At 37.3% G+C, this 27,155-nt stretch overlaps 1 protein-coding gene and 1 long non-coding RNA gene across 7 annotated transcripts in view; one reads left to right on the forward strand and one right to left on the reverse strand.

The window, feature by feature from the left end:
* Nucleotides 1-3,693: 3,693 nt before the first annotated feature.
* Nucleotides 3,694-27,155, reverse strand: part of EFHB (EF-hand domain family member B) — a 107,605-nt gene continuing 84,143 nt past the window's right edge. Inside the window, exons 13-15 of one of the 6 annotated variants that reach the window (XR_008912478.1) lie at nt 6,201-6,342; nt 5,004-5,142; nt 3,694-3,921 (exon numbers count right to left, since the gene is read on the reverse strand). Coding sequence is in view for 3 of the 6 variants with exons in the window: in XM_007505150.3 (XP_007505212.1) it covers nt 6,203-6,346 (144 nt within the window). In the remaining 3 variants the exon portion in view is untranslated. Of the gene's footprint in view, nt 3,922-5,003; nt 5,143-6,200; nt 6,347-24,163; nt 25,205-27,155 lie in introns of those variants that run through there. The other 5 variants (XR_473577.3, XR_473576.3, XM_056800309.1 and 2 more) reach the window with 5 other exon arrangements.
* On the forward strand, nt 6,746-27,073 carry LOC103097932 (uncharacterized). Its single transcript, XR_473578.3, has 4 exons — nt 6,746-7,056; nt 7,660-7,818; nt 23,196-23,394; nt 26,593-27,073. It is a non-coding gene; the product is annotated as an uncharacterized LOC103097932 (long non-coding RNA).

Below are 27,155 nucleotides of genomic sequence, written 5' to 3' on the forward strand. Positions count from 1 at the left end.
CTGGCAGCACAAATGTTGACAAAGCCATGGAAATGAGATGGCAGCTGGAGGTACTCAGAGGTGACTCTCTAAATGATGGATAACCTATTTGCAAGGCTTCATTACAACAAGGTTTTGTTCATTACCTGAAGCAGATACCTTTGGGTGCTTATGATTTAATGCCAGAGAAAGATAATATACTTGAAAGGAAAAAAAAACTAAAGTATAATACATGAGACGTCTCTGCTTCCTTCAAGAGAGTTCCTGCATGGGAGAAAAAGTTATAGTTTCTCTTGATCTCATTTATCCAAGTTAAAATCTCTACAATTGAATTATGTAGCTGAACCTATGCAAAAGAAACTAATAATGGGCAACTAGGTAGCACAGTGGATAGAGCACCAGACAGCAAGTCAGGAGGACCTGGATTCATCTTTGACCTCAGACACTTCCCAGCTATGTGACTTTGAACAAGTAATTTAACTAACCCTTGCCACTCTCCTTTTTTATAATTCATACTAAGACAGAAATTAAGGATTTTTTAAAAGAAACTAAGAAATAATGTCCAGCTAAAATGTTAGTACTAACTGGAAAAGGACAGAAACTATGTAGCATTTACTCAAACTCTTCTTTTTCCATATGGTTCAAAGTGCTTATAAGGTGCTGAAGAACAGCTCCCTTCTTCATGTCTGATAATCCCTGCTTGTTTTATAGCTGGAAATACTAAAAAGATGGGTGACAAATCTGTGAGATCCTACTATCCATCATCAGCTATTCAACAAATTTTGTTATCCTGCATTCTGTGAACAATGGGTCCAGTGGCTAGAGTACTGACTCTGGAATCAGAAAAAAAAAATGAGTTTAAAGCCCACCTCTGAAGCTTACTTGCTGTATGACTCTAAGCAAATCCCTTAACCTCTCAGGTTCACTTTAGTAATTTATGAAATAGGAATAACAATTATACCTAAACCCCAGAGTTGTTGTGAGGACTAAGTAAGATAAAATATTTAAAGTATCTTGTAAACTTTAAAGCACTATTAATATGTTCTATGTCTTTAGTAAAATAGCATCTAGCATTCAGAGTGAAGCCCCACCTGAAGAATATCTGAAATTGTCAAATAAAGATTAATTATACCTAGTCATTGAACGTTGTATAGAAAGACAGATTTTGTTCTATGTGATAATCAACCTTGCTGACTTTTTCCTTTTGTTTCTTTGTTTTGGGGATTCTTTATTTTAAGGGATAGCTATCTGGGAGGGGCAAATCAAGGCAATGTGAAAACAAAAAATATCAATAAAGACATTTTAAAACAAATTTGAAAATAAATTATATTCCACATAATTTTACTATGATTGGGACTTTTAATGATGTTTTAATTCTTTAAAATATTTGCTAAAATTTTCTTCTGATGGCTCACCATTTAATCGGTCAGTAGGCATTTATAAAAACACTGACTGTGTGCTAAGCAGATAATGTAACTCTCCATTAACCAAAATAATGTTTTAATCTCATTCCATAACTACAGAAAATAATTTAATTTAAAAATTATTATAATGTATAAATGCAGAGGCATAGTGAATAAAGAGTTGGTCTATAAGTAAGACTTGACTTTAAGTCCCACCTCTGATACATTGTGATTGCATGATTCTAGGCAAGTCACTTACCCCCTTCAACATTCTTAGCAAATCTCTAACATCATAAGAACTGAGACAAGAGGGAATTAAAGGACTGATCCATGGTCATACAATTAGTTGATGTCAAATTCAAAATATACAATAGGATAATATATCAAGGCAAGAAGATATTCAAAGGATTAATTTGCTGAAAGATCACTTTAAAAAGGTACCATTGGGGGCAGCTGGGTGACTCAGTGGATTGAGTCAGTCCTAGAGATGGGAGGTCCTAGATTAAAATCTGACTTCAGACACTTCCCAGCTGTGTGGCCCTGAGCAAGTCACTTAACCCCCATTGCCAAGCCCTTACCACTCTTCTGCCTTGGAGCCAATACACAGTATTGACTCCAAGATGGAAAGTAAGGGTTGAAAAAAAAGGTACCATAGTGTTTGAAAAATGAAACATAAAAAACAATGGAAAACATTTGAAAGACAGATTCTGTTGAACATTTCCAAATCTGCAAAGTTAATAACAATGTGTTTAGAAATAAGGACTAGGGAGTCAAGAAGATCTGCTTCAAATTCCTCCTTTTGACATATAGTGACTGTAATTTTGAACCTTAACCCCTACTTGATGCAGTGGTTAGAGTGCTGAGCCTGGAGTCACATAGAACTATGTTCTAATTTGACCTCAGACAACTATTAACTGTGTGACCATAGGCAAGTCACTTAACATCTCTGTGCCTCAATTTTCTCATCTGTAAAATGGAAATAATACTAGTAGCTAGAGTTGTGAAGATCAAATGAGATAATATTTCAGAAGCATTAAACATAAGCAGCAGTTATTATAAAGACTATAAAGGTTCCCATATGCATTAGTAAGAGATAGTTTATTCACCAAGACCTCTGGGTGCAAATGAAATAAAGTATCTGGAACAAAATAATAATAGCAAACAACTACATAGCGTTTTAAGGTTCTTCATATACTTCTCATTTGACCCTCAACACAACCCTAGAAAGAAGATATGCCAAGTAGTACTGCCCTTATTGCTAAATAATCTTTATAGAGTAGGAAACTGGAACTCAAAGAGGTTAAATGACTTGCCTAGGATCATACAGCTGGTAACCGTCAGAAACTAGATTGAAATCCAGATGCTCCTGGGTTGTGTAGGTAAATGTCAAGTTCACTCCTCAGTACACAGTGTAGTACAGTACACAGAGGTAGCTCTGTGCCTTGGGGATCTAGAGTGAGAGAGGGGAAGTTCTAATATAGACAATGTGCCTTTTTCTAATCTAGGCTTTCCCACATCCTCATGCATCCAAGATTTGCAGTAAGAATATAATTGATCTATAATCTGCCTGAATGTCATCTGGCTGGATTCATTATTGTTGTTTCCTGGTTGATTCAGGTTGAAGAGTGTATCCTGTTAGGAGCTGGATGCTTGCAAAAGACAGGATAATTCAAATCTTAAGCAAATGTTTGGTTACTTCTGAATTCAGTATCTCAAGGATATACAGTATCGTTTGGACTGTGTGGGTACTCTCCAGAACATCGACTACAATCCATCTATAACTTAATAGATGCTCTTTAGGAGGGACTGAATTAGACTCCCTGAAGTTAATCAAGCTTTATTAAAAATTTGCAGCAATAGTTCACTAAGAGAGGAGCACAAGGCTGACCCCCATTTCTCAAAGGTTTCTACAGTCAAGTGCAATCATATCAAGCTGAAAAATGTATAAGAATGGACCTAGTTGGGGGGAGGGGGAGAGGGAGAGTGCAGCTAGGTGGCTCATTGAATTGAGAGTCAGGCCCAGAGAAAAGGGGGACAACTGGATGGTTCAGTGGATTGAGAGTCAGACTTAGAGATGGGAGGCCATGGTTCAAATATGACCTCAGACACTTCCTAACTGTATGACCCTGGGAAAGTCACTTTAATCCCCATTGCTTAGTCCTTTCTGCTTTTCTGCCTTGGAAACAATACACAGTATTGATTCTATTACAGAAGGTAAGGGTTTTAAAAAATGGGCCCAGGAAAGGACTGTAGCCTTGGTACCAAATTCATTTGCAAAGGTATGGTGAGCAAAAACTTGCACAATTCTTCATATCTTTATAAACATAAGTCTTTAATTCAAAAATTTTTAAAGTTCTTTTCCATTATACATGTAGAAAAAGATTTCTATGTGGAAATTATCTTAAGCTGGTTTACCACCATTAAAAACAACAAAGAAAAACTGTCATTCAAGGCTTCTTGCTATCTTCAGCTACATTTTTTTGAACGGAGTTGTAAGGATGTAACATAAAGGATTCTTTCCTGAGGAATTTTCTTCAGGCTTTCCATATTTTTAGTTGAAAATGAAAAAAAAAAGTATTATGGAATTATTTTAGAATTATGAAGAGAAATTTAATATAATAATACAATATACTATGTCTACCCAGTCCTTATTTACAAAAAAAAAAAGTATTTATAAAACTTGTGACATAGGAAGATTTGTTTTTAAAACTATCCACAACAATTATTACATGTGAATTAGACAGTTGGATGTTGTCAGATAAATTACTTGTGAAAAAGCCCAGACAAATATTTATTCAAATCTGAGAAGGAAATGAAGTGAACAACTTTATTAAGAAATGAAAAGAAATGTTTTCAGACAACTTAAGATCCTGTCTATCTTTTATATTTAAAATTCAAAGTCAGAAACAAAATTGAGGAGAGCATTATTTCCTGTATTTGACCAGGATAATCAAATAAACAACATATGCCAGTGATGGTGAGTGTTTTAGAGATGAGTGCCAGACCCCACCCTCATTACACACCACAGTTCTAGTGCTGTGCTAGCCCCACCCCAACCAAGTGCTATGCCCCTCCCTTCAACCAAGTACCAGGCATTCCCTGCCCTCCCCTTCCACCACTTGGGGCAGGGAGAAAGAGTTTCCATTGGGTTTCTGGGTAGAGGAGTGGGTGAAGTGAGGAATGTCCTCAACACATGTAAAAAGGGGGAGGGGAATGGCCCATACACTCCACTCCCTTCTAGCTCAGTCACCTGTGAGCCACCCACCTTACCCACCATGAGCTCCCATTGGACTGCTGGGCATATGGGGTGGGTGATGTTAAAAAATGTCGTCAGGCACAGTGGAGAGGGGGAGAGGAATAGGTCTGCCTGAATCCCTCTGCCTTTCTAGGAACAAACTCTGGAGTGGAGGGAGGGCAGTTTCATGCCCACAGGGAGCAATCGATGTGTCATCTCTGTCACTCCTACCATAAGTTCACCATCACTGGCATATGCTGAACTGAATTTTGGAAAAATTCTTTCAGATATTGAAGAACATAAAATACCTGACCCAGGAATGCTTGACAGAATGAAAGAAGGTAAGTCTTTTGCAATGTATAGCCTCTAACCCCTCTACTTCTTACCTGTTTCAGGTTCCTCTAACTTCTGTGAAAGAAATTGTCATATTATCATAAATATTCCTACCAGATCTGGAAACAGATTAATTGATGAAGGGGTAAAGAAGCTTGTTTCAATCTGTGCCAAACATGAGTTTTCAAAAGTCTGTAATGATCAAATTAAAGCTTCAAAGGGAGTGTAAATGGTTATGTTGAAAGACCAGAATGAGACTAACTATACAAAATTCCATATGGTAAAGCTATACTCAAGAAGGTGAAAGGGGGGGGGGGGAGATTAGTGACAGGAGTTCCCAAAATTTTTTCTCATCTACTTTTTTTTTAATTGAATGCTTTATAAATACAATTGATATTTTACAGGTCACTAAGACCAGATTATAATGTCTCTAGTTTCTTCTATTCCAAATTTTTGCCTATTGCTCATAAACTGGTGGGGAAAAGGGTAATATTAGATACAGTAGCTGGTAGCTTCAATTTTATTAAAAGTTAAAATACTTAAAAGCAAATTCAATGAGTAAACTTGGAATTATTAATTAAGCAAGCTACCTTTTAATGTAGAGGTTGATCTATGGATTCTTTCAATGTCTATTTTGCTATCTTGCTCAAGAATATCAGGGCAGTTTACTTGGATAATTTCTTGTAATATGATGTCAAGGCTTTTTTTTTTTTGTTCCAGGCTTTCAGGTAGATTGATAATTGTCAAATTGTCTCTCCTGGATCTGTTTTCCATGTCAGTTATCTTTTCAATGAGATATTTCATATTCTTTCTAATTTTTCATTCTTTTGATTTTGCTTTATTTAATTCTTGCTTTCTAGTGAGATCATTAGCTTCTACTTGCCCAATTCTAGGCTTTAAAGACTGATTTTCAGCTATGATCTTTTGATTTTCCTTTTCGGTTTGGTCTATCCTGCTTTTCATGGCTTCCAGCAGGTCAATCCTGGTCTCCAATTGCTTATTACTTCTTCATATATAATATATGCAATACTTATTGCTCTTCAGCCATGATTTTCATTGCCAAGGCCTTGTACTGCCCTCAGAGATAAGTCTGTGGTGCTTTCAGTCAGTCCCCAAGAATTTAGAGATTGCCTTGGCCCTCACTCTAAAACTCTGGTTTGGAAGGTGGTGTCAGGGAGGGGTGATCAGCTTGTATTTTAATTAATGCAGTTTTTCCCCTTATAACATGGAAATCCCCACTCACTGCCTACCTTTAACGTCGCATCCAGTTGATGAGTCCCTTTAATCTCTGGTTTTGATTTCTGCCTTTTTGAGACCCTTTGTAATACTCGATAGGAAGGAGATTGAGAAGGTTCCTGTTACCACCCCACTGTCTTGGCTCCTCTTTGCAAGCTACCTTTTAAATTAAATATATCAAACAATCATTTTATAAGCAAACCAAATAATGTGCCTAAAACTAAGTGAAGTAAGGACTGTGGAGTTTCATTCAAGAACCATTTCTTGAGTACCTACTGTGTACAGTAACCTATACTAGGTGAGAGAGAGAGAGAATATGGCTATCCTTTCTTATATGCATTATCTTCCCATATCAAAATGTAAGTTTGGTATGGGTAGAGACTATCTTTCTTGCTTGGATATATTTGTATTCCTATAGTTTATCATAGTACTTGACACTGTAAGAGAGAAGTTGCAAAAAAAGAAAAAAATCAGATCCAGCAAGGCAAAGGAACAGACCAAGCAGGGGAAGGGCAAGGAAGACTCAAGATTCCAGAAAGGAATAGAGAAGCTGAGAGGATTCAAAACTGTCAGTTCACTGCTGATCAGCTCTCTCCTGGAGTGAAGGGTCTGAGAGGAGGACCTCTGAGACGGAGGGTCTTTCTGGACATTAACTACCTTCCAGTGAACCCCTAAATCTCTCTGGTTACAACTGAAAACAAAAGTAGATTGGGACTTTATAGAAAGCCTTCTACTGGGAAGATTTCTCTTTTCCCAAATTGTCCTGAACTTCAATTCATAGTCAGATTAGCTTTGGAGGAAGGACAAACCCAACAACTGACCAAAGGAGGGACAGGCAAACAGTCTGAACCCCTCAGGATTTGGGGGAAGGTCAGTTGCTAATCTATAGGGATTTCTATCTCCCACTTTCCTCAACCAAACACCCTCATCCTCCCTTCCCTGTGTGTCCTCAAGAATAAAGTATTACCCTTTAGATAAGATCTGCCTGCTTTCTGATATCAAAGAAGGAGGCTGAAGATTTGGAGGAAATCATACCATTCTCTAAAAGGGAGAATTCAAGACCAGGGCTAAGGAATGAACTAGGTCTCAAAGGGAAAGGTGGCAGTTAGAATGTTGGGAGGATCCACAGGCAGGAAGTCTACCCTGTCTCTCAGCAACAGGTAAAATCAAGAAGGGAGGTAGTAGGTCATTTCTCTAAGACCTTCTCCTCCAATCCTTAACCTCTACCTCCCAAACCCACTCTCTGAGGAGACATATTCTGTCCCTCAGGAAGACAAATTGTGCTATCTTCCCCAAGGAGAAGAGAGGGGAGAATCAATCTCTTCCCTCTCTCCATTTCTTCGGTTCTTTCACCCTCTCTCTCCAGTTCCCCAGTGTATGAGTGTGTGACCTCCTTCTGGACATATATTACAACACATAATAATTGTTTAATATGTTTTTCATTCATTCATTCACTCTCTACTGAATTCATAGAATTTCAAGAGGCAGAGAAGAAGAAGAAGATGATTCCAGATGAAGGGTATAATCATGATGAATTGAACAAAATGGATGGAGATGCTGATGTAAGAAGGATTTGGCCCAGACTCTAACTCCAATTGACATAATTTAATAGGAAGTTCCATGCCTTGTCAGGTAAGATGGCAATCTCTTTGAGTTCTACAGTCAATTAATCAAAGTCATGGATTAGGTGTAAGCAATTCCTGTATACTTCTATTTTGCCAAATAATCAATGAGGTATAGGTGAGGTAAGATCACTGGAAATATATGGAATAATTGCTTAAGGGAAAAAGACACATCTTTACTCATAGGTATTGAGAGAAGGGGATGCAAGTAGAAGCATTCTCCACTACATCTTTTGCTCCTATATTAGAAAGCAGTAGAGAGAAGGGGAAAGATACAGATTCCCTTTCTTCCTCCCCACCAGTCCCACGAACATGTTATCACCCAGAGACTTAACCAAACATAAATAATGTATCTCACCATGATGTGCACAAAGTGCAGTTTCAGGACTCTCCAAGGGCCCTGACCCTTAGAACCCAACAGAGAACTACATATACTTCAGGGGGATATTATAAAGACTTCACAAAAGTCCTCTATTCAACTAAGAGCTTTGGGTTACCCCTTTGCTATGTGACTCTTTAAGCTTAAGCCCACTTCTCTCTGGGCACTATATGTATTTGTGGGAAATTGTTTCCTAAGTTTGTTTTTTGTCAGGGAGAATGATGAATAAGGTTGTAGGACTTAGGTCCTTCCTATACTTTTGCAGTAAATATCCTCATGATAAACTGTGGGAGTAAAAACACCGATGAAAAGCAACTGCTTGACTACAGGGGTTGAGGGGATATGACTGAGGAGAGACTCTAAATGAACACTCTAATGCAAATACCAACAACAGGGAAATGGGTTCTAATCAAGAACACATGTGATACCCAGAGGAATCACGCATAGGCTATGGGGGCTGGGGGGGTAGGGAAGAAAAGAAAATGATCTTTATTTCCAATGAATAATGTTTGGAAATGACCAAATAAAATAATGTTTAAAATAAATAAATAAATGAATGAAAAGAAAATATCTTTGTATAAAAGAGAATTTATATTAATTTACATATTGTTATTGAGGAAATAGTTAATGCTTAAATGACATTAAATAACTGATTGGAAGCATGTGAGCAATAACATTGGAAATCAACCTCCATCTCCTGCATTGTCCCCAAAACCTTGATCAAAAAAAGAAATGGCAAAGCAAAAGAAAATATTTATTAGAGACTGAAATCCAAGGTAAGATGATAGATAAAAGTTTCAATTTCTACAGTCATTGAAATAAATGAAAATAACAATATATGCATGAGAAATTAGTAAGTTGTTCAGTTGCGTCTGACTATTTGTGACCCCCAAAGACCATTGCATGATAACAAGATGGCCAGAAGTTTTTCCTTCCAAAAAGAACAACGCAGCATTTGTGGTTAAAATCCTATTAAAAGAAATCATACCTAGATTTGGAATTCCCTCAAAATTGGACTCAGACCGTGGAAGTCACTTTACTCAGTCAATATTAAATGAAATTTATAAAAATCTAGGAATACAAGCAACATACCACATACCACATCATCCCCAAAGTTCAGGGCAAGTGGAGAGATTAAATAAAGACATTAAAACATTGATAGGAAAATTTTGTGCAGAAACACCAAAAATGGACAAACATTCTGCCATTAGTTCTGTTCCATCTTAGAACACAACCCACAGCCATTGCAAAGTTTCATAGATGCTAAGCAGAAAATAAATATAATCTGGAATCATGACAAAAAAATGAGTTGTAAAGCATATACAAGAAATATGCAATCCAGGCTAGATAACCCATGGCAAGTAATTGTTTCTTTGCCGTCTTGGATCTTGAAAAGCCTTTTGCAACAGAAAAAATGTTTTTAAGTCTGGCCCTGTAAGAGTCCCCTCCTCCCTTCAGGAGGAATGGTTTATTTTGGGTGTGGTATCACTAGGCAGATTAGTTGCACTCAGCACTGCTCTCAAAATGGCTACTTTTCACAGTCACACAGGCTTTTGAAATGTATGCAGGCCCAACTTCTCTGACAACTCCAACTGACTGCTTTTTCCCAAATTCTTGACAAATGTTAGATTTAAAATGGTTGAAGGCCTTAAACTGTAACAGTTAAAAGAGTGATGTTGTAAACTGTAGTGAGTTAAAATGGTGGAAGATATAAATTGTGATAGATATAAGAGAGGGTGAGTAAATTGTGACCACAGAAAATATGTTTCACTAGAGTGTCTTGGTTTTTAAATAAAATATAAGGTGGTCGCCAGGGAAATATTCCCAATTATTCAAATACCCAAGTCAACTGGGTTTTATAGAGATTTTAATTAATACAAATGTGGAATTAAAGAAAAGAGAGAAAGAGAGAAAAAGGAAATAAGTATGAAGGGCCTTAAGCCAACATGGCCTAGACCTGAGTCTTAAGAGAGAGAGATCAGTCAGTCAGTCTTTTAACACTCACCACAAGGTCTGTCTAAGCAAGGATTCTAGTGACACCAGGCCAGCTCCATCTCAGCTGACTTCACCAGAGAGAGTTCCAGCCAGAGTTCGCCTTAAAGAGCCTTCCAGGCAGAGACTGTTCCAAAGGGCCTCTCTCCAGAGCCTCCAGAGGGACAGAGTCCCCTCAGAGGAGCTCCATCGAGACCTCCTTAGAGATTGTCCTCCAAGAGCTTCCCTTCTCCAGAGCCTCTCTCAAGAGATTCTTCCCAAGCAATCCTCATCAGAGATCCTCCAAAAGGATTTTTTTCTCAAGAGAGTCTGATTTTTCTTATATAGGGTTTTTTCCTATGTCACCTCCCCTAAGTCCTTACATCTACCAATCACTGTAGATGCTTTCCAAAGGACTGCCCATCTGAATTCCTGCTAAGTCGACTAATCTTCTCAGTAAGTCTGAACCAGAAAAAATGCTGCTGTGTCAACTAATCTCCTCAGTAAGTCTGAACCAGTGAAAACACAGCTGAGTCAACTAATCTCATTAAGAGAAAACTTGCCCGACCCTTTTAGGTACCTAGCATCTCATTGTATCAATTCTAAAAAACAGGCATGGCTCAAAGAACTCCTTGCCTTATTATAAGCATGGGTCCAAGTACTTTCATTGTTTAGCAAGGAGTTTTCTCCCCTAAAGCAGTCTTACCTACGGGTGGAGTAGAGGTCCTCCCATTTCTGATCCTGGCGAGTTCTCACATCAAAATGGGGAATGTTTCCCAGTAAGGAATTTGTTCCAATGGAGGATTCCTCAATGTGGAAATTTTTAACATTCACAAGTCTGAGAAATTTCAAGATTTACACAAAATAGGTTGGAAAACCTAGCTGGCTCTGCCAAAAACTGTAATATTTATTGGGAAAGGAAATGGGATTGGAAAAATGGGGGATAATGGGAGGCTGGTGTCCTGGTGTTGGAGGAGAGAGGAGCTTGTTCAGCCCAGTCTGGGGTGGCATGCTCTACTTGGTTCAGCCTAAAGATTCAGGCCCATTCATCTCTGAAGGTCAGACCTTGTTGCTTTCTGTGTACTGCTAAAATTCTGAATTAGAACAAGAGTAAACGGGAGTGGGACAAACTCTCCGCCAGCCTCTGGGGCCTGGCCTCAGGTCTGAAGCTGAGAAAAAACTCCAATCCCAACTAGTTATTAAACTTTATGTTATTTGAATTCGCAGTCAGATAAGTGGACTATCTTTTCTGGTCATAGAGGGAGCTGAACTTCAGTTCAGTCATCAAGGCAATAAAAGACCTTATCGGACCCCTGTTGTTTCCTCTCAGCAGGGGGCATCTCCCTCCCTTGCCTCACCAAACAGTGTTCCCTCTCTCCCCTTAACTCCTCCTTACCCCATACAAACCTCCCATTATCCCCCATTTTTCCAACCCATTTCCTTTCCCAATAAATATTACAATATCAGTACCGTCATTGAGGTTTTCCTGGCAATGATCTCGAAGTCTTTTGCCATTTTCTTCTCCAGTGGATTAAGGCGAACAGAGATTAAGTGATTTGCCCAGTGTTACACAGATAGTAAATGTCTGAGGCCTCCCATTATCCCCCATTTTTCCAATCCCATTTCCTTTCCCAATAAATATTACAGTTTTTGGCAGAGCCAGCTAGGTTTTCCAACCTATTTTGTGTAAATCTTGAAATTTCTCAGACTTGTGAATGTTAAAAATTTCCACATTGAGGAATCCTCCATTGGAACAAATTCCTTACTGGGAAACATTCCCCATTTTGATTGGAAGTCAGGTCTCCCTGACTCCAGGCTCAGCACTCCATTCCCTGAACCACTTGAAGTTTCTCACTGCTAATCTCTAAATTCATTGACCTTATTTCCATGTTTGTACTAAAGCACTTTTTTCTGCTCATACGATCATAGATCTAGAGTTGGAAGAAAATTTAGAAATCTTCTGATCCATACTCCTCATTTTAGAAATGAGGAAACTGAGACCCTCAGAAGCTAATATGATTTACTCAAGGTAACAGAGATTGTGGAAGCAACAGGATTTGAACTCAAAGTCATTGCTCTTTCCAATATACCAGACTGAATTTTCTCCACATTCTGGCCCTTCAAATATCCAATAGCAACTATGTCATTTTTCAGATTTCCTTTCTGCATTGTTGAAAGCTTCTATAAACACAACTTGATAGGAATAATGTCTTTGTGGGGAACACAAATGATCTAAATAGAGAACTGCAGAATTGGCAGGAAACTTACCTGACCATAGTCAGAGTTGACCCAGCTTTTCAATGAATACAATATTTAGAACATTCAAATGAAAAGCTCTAATCACAACTTATTCTTTTTTCTCTGACCTAAGCTGGCATACAAAATTCAGAATCATTCCATCTAAAAATAAAGTTTGATCAGTCATATTGCCCTCTTAAGCTCTTATCCCTTATCCTCAATATTCTTCTTACCTTTTCATAGTCACATTACTCAAAGGACTTAACACCTAAACCTGAACTTGGAATCAGAAGTCTTAGTTTCAATTCCTGGATCTGATAATTAGAAGCTATGTTACTCTGAGATATTATGTCTCAGAGACTCAATTTCATCATCCATAAAATGAGAATATTTATGCATGTATTCCCTACATCACAGGATCAATATTAAGGAAGCACATCATAAATGATAACATTGTTAGAAAAATGTAAATTGTTGTGGATTTCTGTGTCCTCACTTTTTAGTCTGTTGAAGTCTGGCTTCCATCCCTACCACTTTATTGAAATTGCTCTACTGAACATTCACAATCTTTTTAATGCCTGTCAATGGTATTTTCTACAGTCAAATTCTCCCAGACCAATCAAGTTTATTTGAGAGTCAACCAACTCTATCTTTGACACCAAAAGCCTCCTGAAACCAAATGCTCTTTTTATCTACTAAACTGGGTTTCTCTCTTCTTTTTCCAAAAATGTTGATGCCCCTCCATCATTTCATCTCAAACTAACATGTCCATAATTTAATCATTTTTCTACACCAAGCTCTGTTCATGTTTCTATTTCTATTAATGATACTACCTTTTTCCCAATTATTCTTGATCAGGATATAATATTAACATTGGATCATTTCCATCTTGCACTCTTCTACAACTATGCCAAAATCAGTTAGTCATTATGGTATAGAATTGAAGTTTAAATCCTCCAGTAAGAGGTAGCAAGCACTTCAACATCTCCTTTAGCAATAGAAATACCAAAAAGATGTAAACTACTAGATATCTTAAAAAACAAAACTATTTTAGGTTGGGTTAGGAAAAATGGAGAAAGAAACATGCTAAGAATTCCAGCAGAAGTATTAAGGGAAAAAATTCTAGGTTTCTTAGGACCCAGAGCCATCTTTTAGACTATAAATTCTATAAGTATAAAAGATGTAATTTAGTTAAGGGCATTTCCACCCCATCTAGTTTTGCGGAATTAAAACTTTTATTTTTTCAAAACCCTTACCTTCTATTTTAGACTTTAATGTTATGAATTGATTCTAAAGCACAAATGATAAAGGCTAGGTGAAGGGAGCAAGTGATTTGTCCAGGCTCACACAGCTAGAAATTGTCTGATGCCATATTTGAACCCAAGACCTCCCATCTCTAGACCTGCATTTCAATCTACTGAGTCACCTAGCTGCCCCCACAACTTTATTTTTGATAGCCATAACATTGAAGGGAGTATAGTACAATGGAAAAGAGCTAAATCTAGAATCACATGGGTCACATTTGAATTCTGGCCCTGCCACTTACTACTTGTATGACATTAGACATATCATTCAATCTGTCTGAGCTTTAGTCCTTCATCCATAAAATTAGTCTAGTTGACTGCCTAGGTTCCTTTTGTTTTAAATTTATGATTCTATGAGAGATACAATTCAATTATATCAATATGGTCAGATACTGACCAAGTGGCAACACTATTCCCAATCACTAGCAAAATGTTCTCTATATTGTAGGTAGGTATTCAATAATGGAATTGTAATGGAAGAAAATGAAATATAATAGAATGGAAAATAATTATGAACAGGGACCGTGACAAAGTTATCTTTGTATCTTCCTCATTACCAACACTTTATCTCAGAAACTGAAGACACCAATAAAAATTTATTAAATGATGGATAGCTGATTTCTAAGAATGCTATTTTTGTGAGTTGTGGTGGCTTCTCTTAGATGATTCTCTTTGTGTATGACATATCATTCTACATGCAATTTTTTTCTATGAATCTTTCCATTAAGATAAATCAGCAAGGGGCCTTGGTGCCTTTAAAGGCCAACTAGACAACATCTTTTCCTTACTTGATGAAATGATGTCCCTATGCCTACAGTAACCACAGTTATATTCAGGGCAGCCTCTTTTCCCTTCTGTGCTTCAGAAGATATCTGGGGTAAAAACACAGCTCTTCCAAGGATTGATTTCAAACCCTTGTCAAACCTTTGGTGTTTCAAAGGTTTTCTCTAGCAAAGAATCCCAGCAGGAACCAAGCTCAAGTTCTTAAATTCTGAAGAAATCCAATAAATCCTTTCTTTTTTACCCCTTCCTTAAATTATTTAAGACCTTTTTAGTGTAAAGGGCACTAAGCCTATACATCAAGCCACATATTATCTACAGCCAAATGAACACAGGCTAAGCATTAACAACTACAGAAAATATCCCATTTATGCGATCTTGATTGTCACTACTGGGCATTATGAGTGTTGATTTGGTACTCATACTATAAATATGAATAAGGGTGGTTTTTAGCCTTACTTTTCCTCTATGAAAAATTACTAATATTTTTATTAAAGTATCAACATGCTCACATTACTCTATACCTGATCAGAAGCCTCAACCATACTAAATATTTTTTCTGTTGTCTTATATTGGACATTAAAATGTAAGCATGTCAGGCTAGGTTGTAAATTATCCAAGGACATATGTCAAATGCTTAGATATACCCCTACCATATGATTTCACTTGTATTCTCATATTTTTAAATGCTATGCTTCACACTCAAAATATAATCAATAAAATCTTTTTGAAAAGATTGATATGTATATCAATCATATCATCATTAAAGTCTTCTTCATGATAGGGGGCATGATGGGTTCTCAGAGGCTGCACTAGAAGAGTACAACCTTGAAAGAATTCTACAAAGGTAGAAAGGTTTTAAGCTCTGTTCCTGAGATGAACTGTGTGTCTACTGTCCAAGAACCAATCTGGCTAAGTTTGGAGAGACCAATCAGTGGCATGGTCCCATAACAGTGACAGTGAAATTTTTTATCTATAGAACCTCTGAAATACTATTCATTGACTATTAAAGGGGTTATAATATGTGTCAGTAAAAGGAAATGATACAGATATAGTAAGTTTCATCCACTGCTACTACCCAGACAATTGGAATGATTGGTCAAAAATTATACAATGAAGAAAGCTAACTTTGCTTATAAAATGTTTCTCAAGATTTCTCTCTTCCTGTCTGTCAATCATGTTGGGACTCCTTGATCTCTCCCTTATATTTCCAGTGGCAGATTTCCAGGGACATAAGGAGATCTCATTCCTTTTACCTCAGCAGAAATAATAATGGCTTGCATATGGTACCAAACACAAGTGCTGGGTGAGATTAACCTGAGTCTGGGCCATAAGTCTCTGGTAGCCCCTTCTGCTATGTATTTTTTCCTCTGGGCACAGATGCCCAAATGTCAATTGTTTGCACCCTTGGCAGTCACCTCCTAGACCCAAAGAGTCTAGTCATTGTGGGGTCATAATGACTGACAGCACAAGATACTCTACAAATATACCCTTCTCAGAGAAGATTACCACTTCCAGGAGGATGATCCTAAGCCACGGTCAACCTTGCCCAAAAATATGAACCTTAAGCACCAGAACTGATTTCCAAAACTAACATCTCTAAGACAGAATGAGTTATTAGAGAATTAACACAGCAAAATTATTCAGTTCCCCAAGCTCCTGACTCTTTTTATCTACCTCAGTGTTCATCCCATTTCATAGGGTTGTATTCTGATGAACTAGTGTGTTCATGTGTCAACCTACCCAGATAAGAAATTGTATTTTTAGCAGGGTCTTGTAAAAAAATTCTTAACCCAATAAAAAGATTCTAATTATTAAATTGAAAGCTCTTTCAGAATTATACATCGGCTATGGGAAGGGGTGGGGGTAGGGGAGGGAGGGAAAGAATATGATTCTTGTAACCAAGGAATAATGTCCTAAATTGACTAAATAAAATTTCAAAAAAAAAAAAAAGAAAGAAAGCTTCAGGCCAAGGACAGGGTTTTGATTTTTTGCCTTTGAATTCCTAGTGTCTAGCTCAGTGTCAGTATGCATAGTAGGTGCTTATTTTTTTTGACTGAACCAAATTAATGGTGAATATTTTAAGCACTCTGGCAATCCATGAGATAGAATAAGGAGTAAGGGGGGTGGGAACCTAAAAGATGTCTCCATGTTTTTCAAATCCTGTGGCATCCTACACACTCTATACATAGGGCTGTCCATATCTTATATATTCTTTTGGCAATAAAATTATAGTCTTCTATAATAATTATGAAGCCATTCTTTAAAATTCTGCCTTCCAGAGTCCTAAAAGGAATTAAAAAATTAAATTAGAGAAGTGGAAGAAAAATGAGGAAAGGAAATTAAAGTAATGGAAAAAGAAAATGAGCTGAAAAAGCAAAATTGGTCAAGTGCAAAAGAAGCACAAAAATCCAATGGAAAAAAGAGTTTCTTTAAAAACGTGGGGTGGGGATGGGGCGGTTGGGGTGAGTGACACAGAAATCTAGTGTAGAAAAGAATTCCATGAAAAGTAGAATGGACCAAATGGAAAAGGAGGATGAATCATGGAAGAAAATAATTCTTTAAAAATTCGAATTGGGCAAATATAAGCTAATGACTTCATGAGACATTAAGAAACAACAAAATCAAACCAAAAGTATTTAAAAATAGAAGCAAATATGAAATATCTCAGTAAAAATAAAAGACTGACCTGGAAAAGAGATCCAAGAATGACAATCTAAGAATTACTGGAGTAACTAAAGTAATGATCAACAAAAGTCTAGATGTCACATTTTAAGAAATCATCAAATCAATGACACATGTAAAATCCAATGGAATTGCTTGTTGGATATGGGAGGGGGTGGAAAGAACAGGAAACATGTAATCATGGGGAAATATTCTAAATTAATTAAATAAAAATTTTCAAGTTAAAAAAAAAAAAGAAAAAATCTGCCTTCCATTGGTCAGCTAGGCAACACAGTGGATAGTCAGGCCTGGAGTCCAGGTTCAGATGTGACCTCAGACACTTCCTAGCTGTGTGGTCCTGGGCAAGTAGCTTAACCCCAATTGCCAACTTCTTGCTGTTCTGTCAGAGAATTGATACTAAGACAAAAAGTAAAGGTTTAAAAATAATCTACTTGCTATCAATGTGAAACTTTATACACACTCTTTTAACTGCATATGAAGAAGTCAACAGCTTAAAAAGGTTAGGAATATAAGAAGGTAATGTGTCATTATTCTGTACTTTATAGTGAATATGAAGACTAAAGAAAAGAAACCAAATTAGGAAATTGAGGCCTAGAGGAAAGAAGTGATATGCTCAAGGTCACACAAATTTGGACCTAGATCTTTTGAGTACAAAGCCACTGCTCTATAGGAAAAAGGAAAGGGAAGAAAGACAGGCAAGGTAAGGGAAAGAGTAGAAAACTTCTAATGGCTTCCACAGGAAAGAGAATTGGGCATTCTGTTTGGAGAATTTAAGAAACTGTTTCAGTATTCTTCTGACTGGGAAATAAACTCCCCCTTTCTACTCCCTCCCCATAAACTCTGTTCTAAACCATATGGGGAAAGGGCCTCCAATATTTTTCATCTCCACAAATACTGTATTTTAATGGATTTTATTATATCAATTCTTCAACATATTTATCCATCCATGGTCTTCTGCATATGGATATACTCTTCATGGTGCAGCTCAGAACCCATCCATTAATTTGTCATACTCTAGAATGTCTGCCCGTGTCTTTCTGTCCTCTTCCAGTTGTGGATACACCCAACCTCAAAGGAAAGAGGATGAGAGGGAAGGGAAGGGACAGGAAGGGAAGGGAAGGGGTTTTCACACATTTTGATGATCTCATTTAATGCTCAAAATAACTCTGAGAGATAGTGTTATTATTATCCCCAATTAAGGAAAATGAGACAGGGCTTGAATGATTTGTCTAGAGTTTCATAGCTAGTGCTTATGAGGCTAGATTTGAATTCAAGTCTTTACTCCAGACCTAGACATCTCTGAATTGTATCACCCAGCTGCCTCATTTGGAGTTCTTACCACAACTGGAAAAGTACACTGGCTTAAATCCACCCCTTTTAGGCTCAACTCATGCAGAAAAACCCATATCCAAAGAACTAAAAAGTACAACCCTGAGAAGAAATAGGAGTGGAAAAGGATTGGGAAAGCCTGTCTCAAACTTTCTTGATTATACTTATGTTGAGAGGAGACATGAAGGGGGAAGGAGGAAGCTCCAAAATGGAGCAATAATTACAGTAATAGTATTCTCTATAATTGCAATATCAAGTCATTCTTTCCTTCCTGTGCCAGAGATTTGACCTCTTCTGAGGAAGAGCAATTGTAAACATTAGGGAAGGAGGACAGATTTAAAGGTTATCTGTCTGGGGGTGGGGGAGAAAACACGTTTCATAGCTTTTCATGTCTTCATGAAAAGAGACATAAAAACACAGCTAGTGTCACCTGAAGAAATGTATGGGTGCTTACAGTTGGATGGAAGAAAAATAATTGTTTAATGTCAAGCTTCAAGTAAGATCTGAAACTTCTCTGTGGTAATAAGGTGGCATAAAAATGGCCCTATGTGTGTGCCAAAGTGCCTGATAGAAGTCAGAAGGTGATCTGAGAAATCTTCAGTGACAAAGCAGTGAAATCCAGCCCAGCACAAGGTGCCATGAACATAAAGGCAGTTTCCCCCTAAATATTAAATGAGGAGACTGGAACATCAGGGGACCTTCAAACTCCCTTTGTTCTTTGAGGAGTCTTTTTCTGATGAGATCTGGACACTAATAGTATATTTCTCTTTCTAGAGGCAGAAAGAGAAAAAAAAGCATTGCTATAGGCTCTCTTTCATGTAATATACTTGGTCATATTCTAAAAGCAATAAAAATAGGAGAAAAACTCCATTGCTATAACCCAAATGAACATATTCCCTTTCACCCCACCAAAGTCTTACCAAAGTAACGGAGAGCTAAAATGAAGCATCTGTAGCTTTAAAGGATTGGATAAACTAATTCTCTAACTCCTCCCCATCAGAATTCCAGCTAGGTTTCAGACAACTATGCAGATTTTAATAATCCAAACTTATCCACATGGCAAGGTTTCTTATATTAACCATAGATTACTGACACCTAACCCAACCAAAGTTCCAAGTGCACTGTTTTGATGAAAAATTAAATTGTGAAGCAGGATGAAATCAAGGTGAGCTTTTACAATTTTATATTTGTGTAAGTGCTTAAATGCATAGTATCATAGCCCCACAGCTAGAAGGAACCTTATAGATAACCTGGTCCATTGTCTCTTCTTTTACAAATAAGGAAACTAAGAACCAAGAGGGAGGGAGGAGGGAGGGACAGAGAGAGGGAGGAAGAGAGGAGAGGAAGGGAGAGAGAGAGAGAGAGAGACAGAGAGAGAGAGAGAGAGAGAGAGAGAGAGAGAGAGAGAGAGAGAGACAGAGAGACAGAGAGACAGAGAGAGAGAGAGACAGAGACAGAGAGACAGAGACAGAGAGAGACAGAGAGACAGAGACAGAGAGACAGAGAGAGACAGAGGGAGAGAGAAAGAGAGAGAGAGAGAGAGAGAGAGAGAGAGAGAGAGAGAGAGAGAGAGAGAGAGAGGGAGGGAGGTAGAGAGAGAGAGAGAGTTAGATAGGTAAGTGTGTGAGTAGGTAGTTTGGAGAATGAGCAATTTAAAAATATGTACAAAGTCCCAAGTACATTGATAGTAAGACAGTCCTTGTTTTCAAGTTTACATTTGAATAAAAGAAGACAGAATATAAAGTAGAACTGGAAAGATGGGAGCAATGGCCCTACCCAGAGGCATGCAAGATCAGAAGGTGACTCCAGAACCCTGTTCCATGTAAGGAAAGAGCCATAATTTAGCTCTTCTTCTACTAATCCAACTGAGAAAGAATAGTCTGATAGACCATGATGAGGTCCCCTTATCCCTAAAACTACATAAATAAGAGGTAGGACATGAAATGATTTTTTTATTCAACCTGTTTTAAAAGAACAGGAAATCTAAGTCATTGCAATTTACAGGAAATTCCATAATCAGAGTTCAATTTCAAGTTAGTCAAATTTTTTTTTTTAATGCGTTTTGCTGATGGCTTCTGTTTATATGTCACATTCATTTGTGGAAATATTCACTCTCTCCCTTTCTCTACTAACAAAAAAAAAAAAAAACACGAAAACCAAGCTTATCCTAACCAGTGACTATACCTAACAAAGTAGCCACTCTTTTGCCCAGTAGTCCCCCTGTTTCTCTGCTACAAGGGGGAAAACCTATTTCACCTTCTGTTCTCCTTGCCAGATATAGTTTTCTCTTTAAGTGCTTTATTAATGGTCTTTTTCTTTTTCTTTTTATTGATGAGCTTCCCAATTACCTGTCCCCCCCCCAACAACTCTCCTTTATAACAAATAAGTACTTTCAAAGAAAAAGCTTTATACCAGGTCTTTCAAATTTCCTGAGATTTCAATGGTGAGGTTATCCCTAGGACTCCTCCCTACCTCAGTATGGTCTCCTGAGTTGCTTCCTCAACACTTCAATGGATCCATAATCTCAAAAAGATGAGTATACTCTTCACAACCCATTCATGCTTCCTCACATTGTGCAGATCCCCCATAGAAGATCTCCTCAACACACAAAGGACTTTCATAAGTTATTTAATATTTCTTTAATACCAGTACAATGAACTAGCTATTCATCTGTCATCTCAAATTAGATAGTCATGAGATCATGAGATCAGAAATGTAAAATGTCCAACAGAGAATCTGACACATAGTGAGTGCTAGATAAATATTATTTGTCGTTGTTGTTGTTGTTCTCTCCCACTCTTACTACCTGACCAGGACGTTTCCTTTTCCAATTGGATAAATCCTTAGAGATGTCTTTCAAGACATTTCTTTCATGTAAATCATGGGGTTTTTCATGTGTCATTATTGATAGTATACTGAGGCCTGCCTACTCATACATTCTATGTCCTTATCCATTGCTTTTTGAGTTGTCTCCCATTTTTGTTCTTTACTTATCATAGTGTTCTCTGATCCAGCCACTTTGGAAAGCAATCTGGAATTATACACAAACAATTATAAAGCTGCAGATCTCTTGACCCACTGATACCAGTATTAAGTTTATTTCCTAAGGTGAACAAGGAAAAAGGAAAAGAAACTGCATGTTCTAAAATATTGATGGCAGCTCTGTTTGTGGTAGCAAAGAAATAGAAACTAAAGGAATCTCCATCAATAGGAAAGTGGCTGAACAAATTGTGGTATGTCATTTTAATGGGATACTATTATGCTATACAAAATGACAAAGAAGCTGATCACAAAAAACTCAGAAAGACTTAAATGAAGTGATCCTAAGTGAGATGAGCAGAACCAAGGATGTTGTACACAGAAACAATCATGTATCATGATCGACTGTGAAAGACTTAATTGCTATCAAAAAGGCAAGGATCCAAGATGACTCCAAGGGACTCATGATGAAAAAAGGCTATCTCCCATCACCATAGAACAGATGGAGTCTGAACATAGATTGAATCATACCATTCTTCACTTAATTACCTTCATGAATGTGTCTTCTTTCACAAAATGATGAACAGAGAAATATGTATTATATGATAATATTGTATAATTTCTGTCATATTGCCTGCCTCCTTGGAGGGAGGGAGGGGTGAGAGAACATGGATTGCAAGTATCAGAAATTTATTTAAAATATGATATCAATATGAAATCTGGAAAAATTAAAAATTTTTAAATGTTAATAACAATCATAGCATAGAGCAGCTAGGTAGTGCAGTGATTGGCCTAGAGTCAAGAAGATGTCTTCCTGCAAATCTGACCTCCAATACTTACTAGTCACATGAACCTGGGCAAGTCATTAAACCCTGTTTGCCTACATTATCTCAACTGTAAAATGAGCTGGAGAAAAAAAATAGCAAACTGCACAAGTCTCTTTGCCAAGAAAACCCAAAATAAGGTCACAAAAAGTTGGACATAACTGAAACAACCAAACAACAGAAAAATCTTAGTGTTCTTGATTCATATTTAGGTTCTAAGGAAACCTCCACAAAAGTCAATTTAACAAATATTTCAGAGGTCTAGAATTTATTTTAGAATGTGGTTATTTTTTCTCTTGACATAGATTAAAAGTCCTCCACACCTTAAAAAAATTAATCATTTCACAAGTTATTTTATGCATACAAACACACATCATCATCATCATCATCATCACAGGTGGCCAACTTTCTGAAATGATCTTCCCCGATTTAACTAGATTGGTCCATTAGATGACTAAAAGCCTGTTGCCAAAACCCATGCTCAATGCTTTTCAGATTGTTAGTATATGCCAATGTTTGGAATCTCCTGGCCTGGCTTTGAAAAACCAGTTATCTTCACAGCATGATGAGGAGAGGACTAGAGTAGAGGCTTTGGCACATAATGCAGATGTAATTGGGTAAATAGTATCCTTAAGCTCCATGTCCCCAAATCTGAATCCATTTGAGAGCCACGATGAGCACTGACTCTTGAATTTGACCCAGAACAGCAAAGAAGCAGTACTCATTTTCAACATCCAAAGCTGGGCAATCTTCCTCCTGAAAAAAATTCATGGACTAGACCCACAGATGGGAGGACAATAGACTAATAAAGATAAGCAAAGTACAAAAGTAATGTAACCAAAAGAAAGGCAAATGTGGATAACTTTTAATTTTCCAATTTTATTTCTTCTCATTTCAGCAATGTGTAGAAAATAGGGAGAAATCTGCTTGAAATAATTTTCAAAAAAAACCAGGGAGTTTCAATGTTATGGCTAAAAGATGTGGAACTTCTCTTTAAAATTCCAGGAATTCAGAAGCTTCTGGATAATATGTGTATCACAGGGACAGATAATGTCCTTTTTCAGCCCCCAAAGTTGATTCTTTAATAATGTTACAAGGTCAGTAAGTTCATAGATTTTCTATTACTTCAATATTTCAATCAGTCAATAAACATTAAGTGCCTGCTGTGGACCAGGTATTGTGCTAAGTGCTAGAAATAAAAAGAAAAGCAAAAGACAATCCTTGCTCTAAAGAAGCTCACAGTTTAATGTATAGCTATCACTTACATGATTCTTTAAGGATTAGAAAGTATTTATTACCTCATTTTTGTATTTGTGACAATACTGGGTAAGCATTATTACTGTCTGCATTCTATAGATAAGGAAACTGAGTCACTGAGTCAGATAGATGCTAGGTGACTTGCCCAGGGTCACAAAACTAGTATCTACAACCAAATTTGAACTCAATTCTTCATAACTCTAGATCTAGTGCTTTATCTACTTTACTACCTAGCTTCCAGCAATCCCCCTAGGGAGACTTCAGTGGATTTCTGGTTTCATCAGTGTTATTAATCCCTCTAAAAGTGCAGATTAAATCATAGGTCTAAAGATGGAAGTGACCTTCAAATCTATTTGTTCAAATGCTTTCATTTTAAAGATAAAGAAATTAAGATCCAATGAAGTTAAGTTCTTTCCCCAAAGTCACATCAGAAATGAGTTTGGGTTAGGTCCTCCTAGAATTGTACTCAATGCTTTAGGATTATTTTATATCCATATATATTGCCTTTTAATTCTGTGGGAATTTTGGCCTTGCCTTTCCACAGCTCCCCAAAGGACCTTCTGATTCTATAGATAGTTTATGGAATCAATGCTACACTGAGAGAGTCCATTTTTTATCCCTGACTCTTCCTAGACATTTATTTTATCTCCCTTTCTGGTCATGCAGAAGCTTGATGGAGTCTACTCCTATGCAAGTCACTATTGGTAATGTCTTTTTATTTAAACCCTTTCTTTCCATCTTAGAATCCATACTATATATTGGTTCTAAGACAAAAGAGCAGTAAGGATTAGGCAATGGGGGTTAAGTGACTTGCTCAAGATCACACAGCTAAGAGGTTTCTGGATCCAGATTTGAACCCAAGATTCCCCACCCATCTCTAGGCCTAGCTCTCAATTATTGGTGATATCTTGCACTTAACCTATGTCCATCACATTCCAGTTTTCCTTTGGAGCACTTTCAATTGTAATGGTGTTTCATAATTTGCACCTATCTACTCAGAGCACAATAATGTTATAAAAGATGGGCTTTCACCCGCCAGAAAAAAATCTTGAAATCACTGCAAATATTGCTCAACTTCCCAAATGAAATCTATCTCCTTCTATTCAGCTCTGAATGCAACTCATCTCTACAGTATCTATCCAAAACATATGTTCTAATAGGCTAATTCATTGGGCTGCCCATCTAACTATGTCACCACTTGTGTAATATACATTTTTCAGCATTTTTGTTTTTCCTGTTTGATTAACTAGATCAACCTCTAAAATGAATAGGAGTCCCAGGGAAGAGGTCCTACCTTAACCTGGCCCCTTTTAAATGATATAGTAAGTATTTCAAAGTGTTTTTAAAATTATTCTCTAGAAGCATCATTGATTGGTCAAGGAACAATCAATCTCTAACCCTTGGCTGAAAATTCTTAAATGTCAATCACTGTCTTATCTGCTCTGTTTCTGTGGAATGCTCCCAACTAAGGATCACACTAAAGTTTTCTTTTATTTCCAGTTTCTCTATTTGGCTGCTGCTTTTACTCAAGAGTCTGCTTCCACCCCAGGCATGCCTTTGTTTTCATGGCATCAGGATGTTTCATGAAGTCTCTGTTCAGATACACGAGAGGACATGTGGAAGCATCCCACAAGATGGTCAGGCTGTGATCTAGAACAAGGAGAGAGAACCTTCTAGAACTATAATTAGATAAGTTTGAATCCAGAACAAGCAGAATAACAGGTACCTATAGAGGGGAAAGGAGACAGACATCAAGACACAAGTCAAAGGAGAACCAATACACAGTATTGATTCTAAGATGGAAAGTAAGGATTTTTTTTAAAAAGAAAGAAAATTGGAATAAAAATTATAAAACCCAGTTTCTAATCCCAGTTCTGACACATACTAGCTATGAGACTTCAGGCATGTTCTTTGGCATCTTTTAGCCTCAGTTTCCTCATTAGTAAAATCGAGAAAATAATATGAGTTTTGCATACTTCATAAAGTTGTTGGACTGTTCAAATGAAGTAGTGTATGTGAAAAATGAAGAAGAGGGGACAGCTCCAGAGTGGAGTGGCTACAGAACCAGGTCTAGAGTTGGTAGGAACTGGGTTCAAATCTGGCCTCAGACACTTCCTAACTGTGAGACCTAGGCAATTGCTAGACCTTTTTGCCTAGCTCTTGGCTTCTGCCTTAGAGTTATTATTATGGCAGAAGGTGAAAATTTGAAGAAAAAAAAACAAAATTAAGGGGAGGGGAAAGAATTTTCTAGTGGAAAGAGAACTCAAGGTTGATACTAAGGAATATCCATATGATCTTGAGCAAGCTACTCAATTTTTAGAGTCTCAGCGAACTAAATTATCTCTAAGATTTCTTCCAACTCTGTATCTGTGAACCTTTAAAACACTCTATAAACTGTTAATCAGATACTTTATTCCACAGGAGAAATAGAGTTGCCTTCACTTGGTCACCCAAACAATTATTTTGTATTATAAACAGAAGAGCAAGTTTAGAAATGAAAGAAATGAAAAGCAACAAGTAAAGAGTCATTTAATGTGGGGACAAACATTTTATGCCTTGGTGGTTCCTGAAGTCATCATTATATTGCAGTCATAAAGATGACCCAGAGGCATAATTTAAATTAAATTCCACATAGTCTTTTTAAGAAGGCAGAGAAGGAGGCAGCTAGGTAGCACAGTGGATAGAGCACCAGGCCTAGAGCTGGGAAAGTCTGAGTTCAATTCAGATATTTTCTAGCTGTTTGACCCTGAGCAAGTCATTTAACCTCACTTGCCTAGCCCTTGCCACTCTTCTGGCTTATAATTGATACTAAGAAGTTAAGAGAAGAAGGAGGAGGAAGAAGAGGTGGTGGTACATGCTGTTGGTGCACAAAATACCCTTTCTATCAAACTGATCTCATTTCTGTGTCAAGACTCTGATAGGAGACACATTTCTTAGACTCTTTTATCAGTACCTATAAGAAATTAATAATTATTTTTGAGATCCTTGGTCTTTTGCAGGTGACACATTTATAGGGTAATGTTCTGGATATTTTACAGCTCCGGAGATTACAAAGTCATCACTGAAAGTGCCAAACCTAAGACTTTACTCTAAAGAAAATGAAATCTTACTACCTTGGAAGGCAAGTCACCACTAGGGAATGTGGGACACTGGAACCTATAACTCAGCTAAAAATGAAAAAATGGTAGAAAGGTTAACAGTAATTCAACTCAAATGTCACCCTGGCAAACTTGCAAACTTCAGTTGTGGTTCTTGCAGTCAGTCAGTATGAATTCAGAGATGCTAGAGTGTAAAGGACAGAGCTCTACTGTGAGAGACAAGAAAAAGCAGCAAGCATCTCAATCCTGACTATGATCAGGCATTCAAATGTCTGTGAGCCTCAGTTTCCTCTTCTGGAAAATGGAGACACTGATATTTATTGTACCTACCTTATAAAGGTTTTGGGAAGATCAAATAAAACCATAGATATAAAGCATTTGGTAAATCTTAAAGTGCCATAGGAATAGTAGCTGTTCTTATTTCAATGACCAAAGAAGCTTCAGATCATCATCAGATTAGCCACAGCTTCAAGGATGTAGGTCTAAAGTATAGGGAGAAAGGT

Source organism: Monodelphis domestica, chromosome 5 (assembly GCF_027887165.1).
Source record: "Monodelphis domestica isolate mMonDom1 chromosome 5, mMonDom1.pri, whole genome shotgun sequence".
NCBI lineage: Eukaryota > Metazoa > Chordata > Mammalia > Didelphimorphia > Didelphidae > Monodelphis > Monodelphis domestica.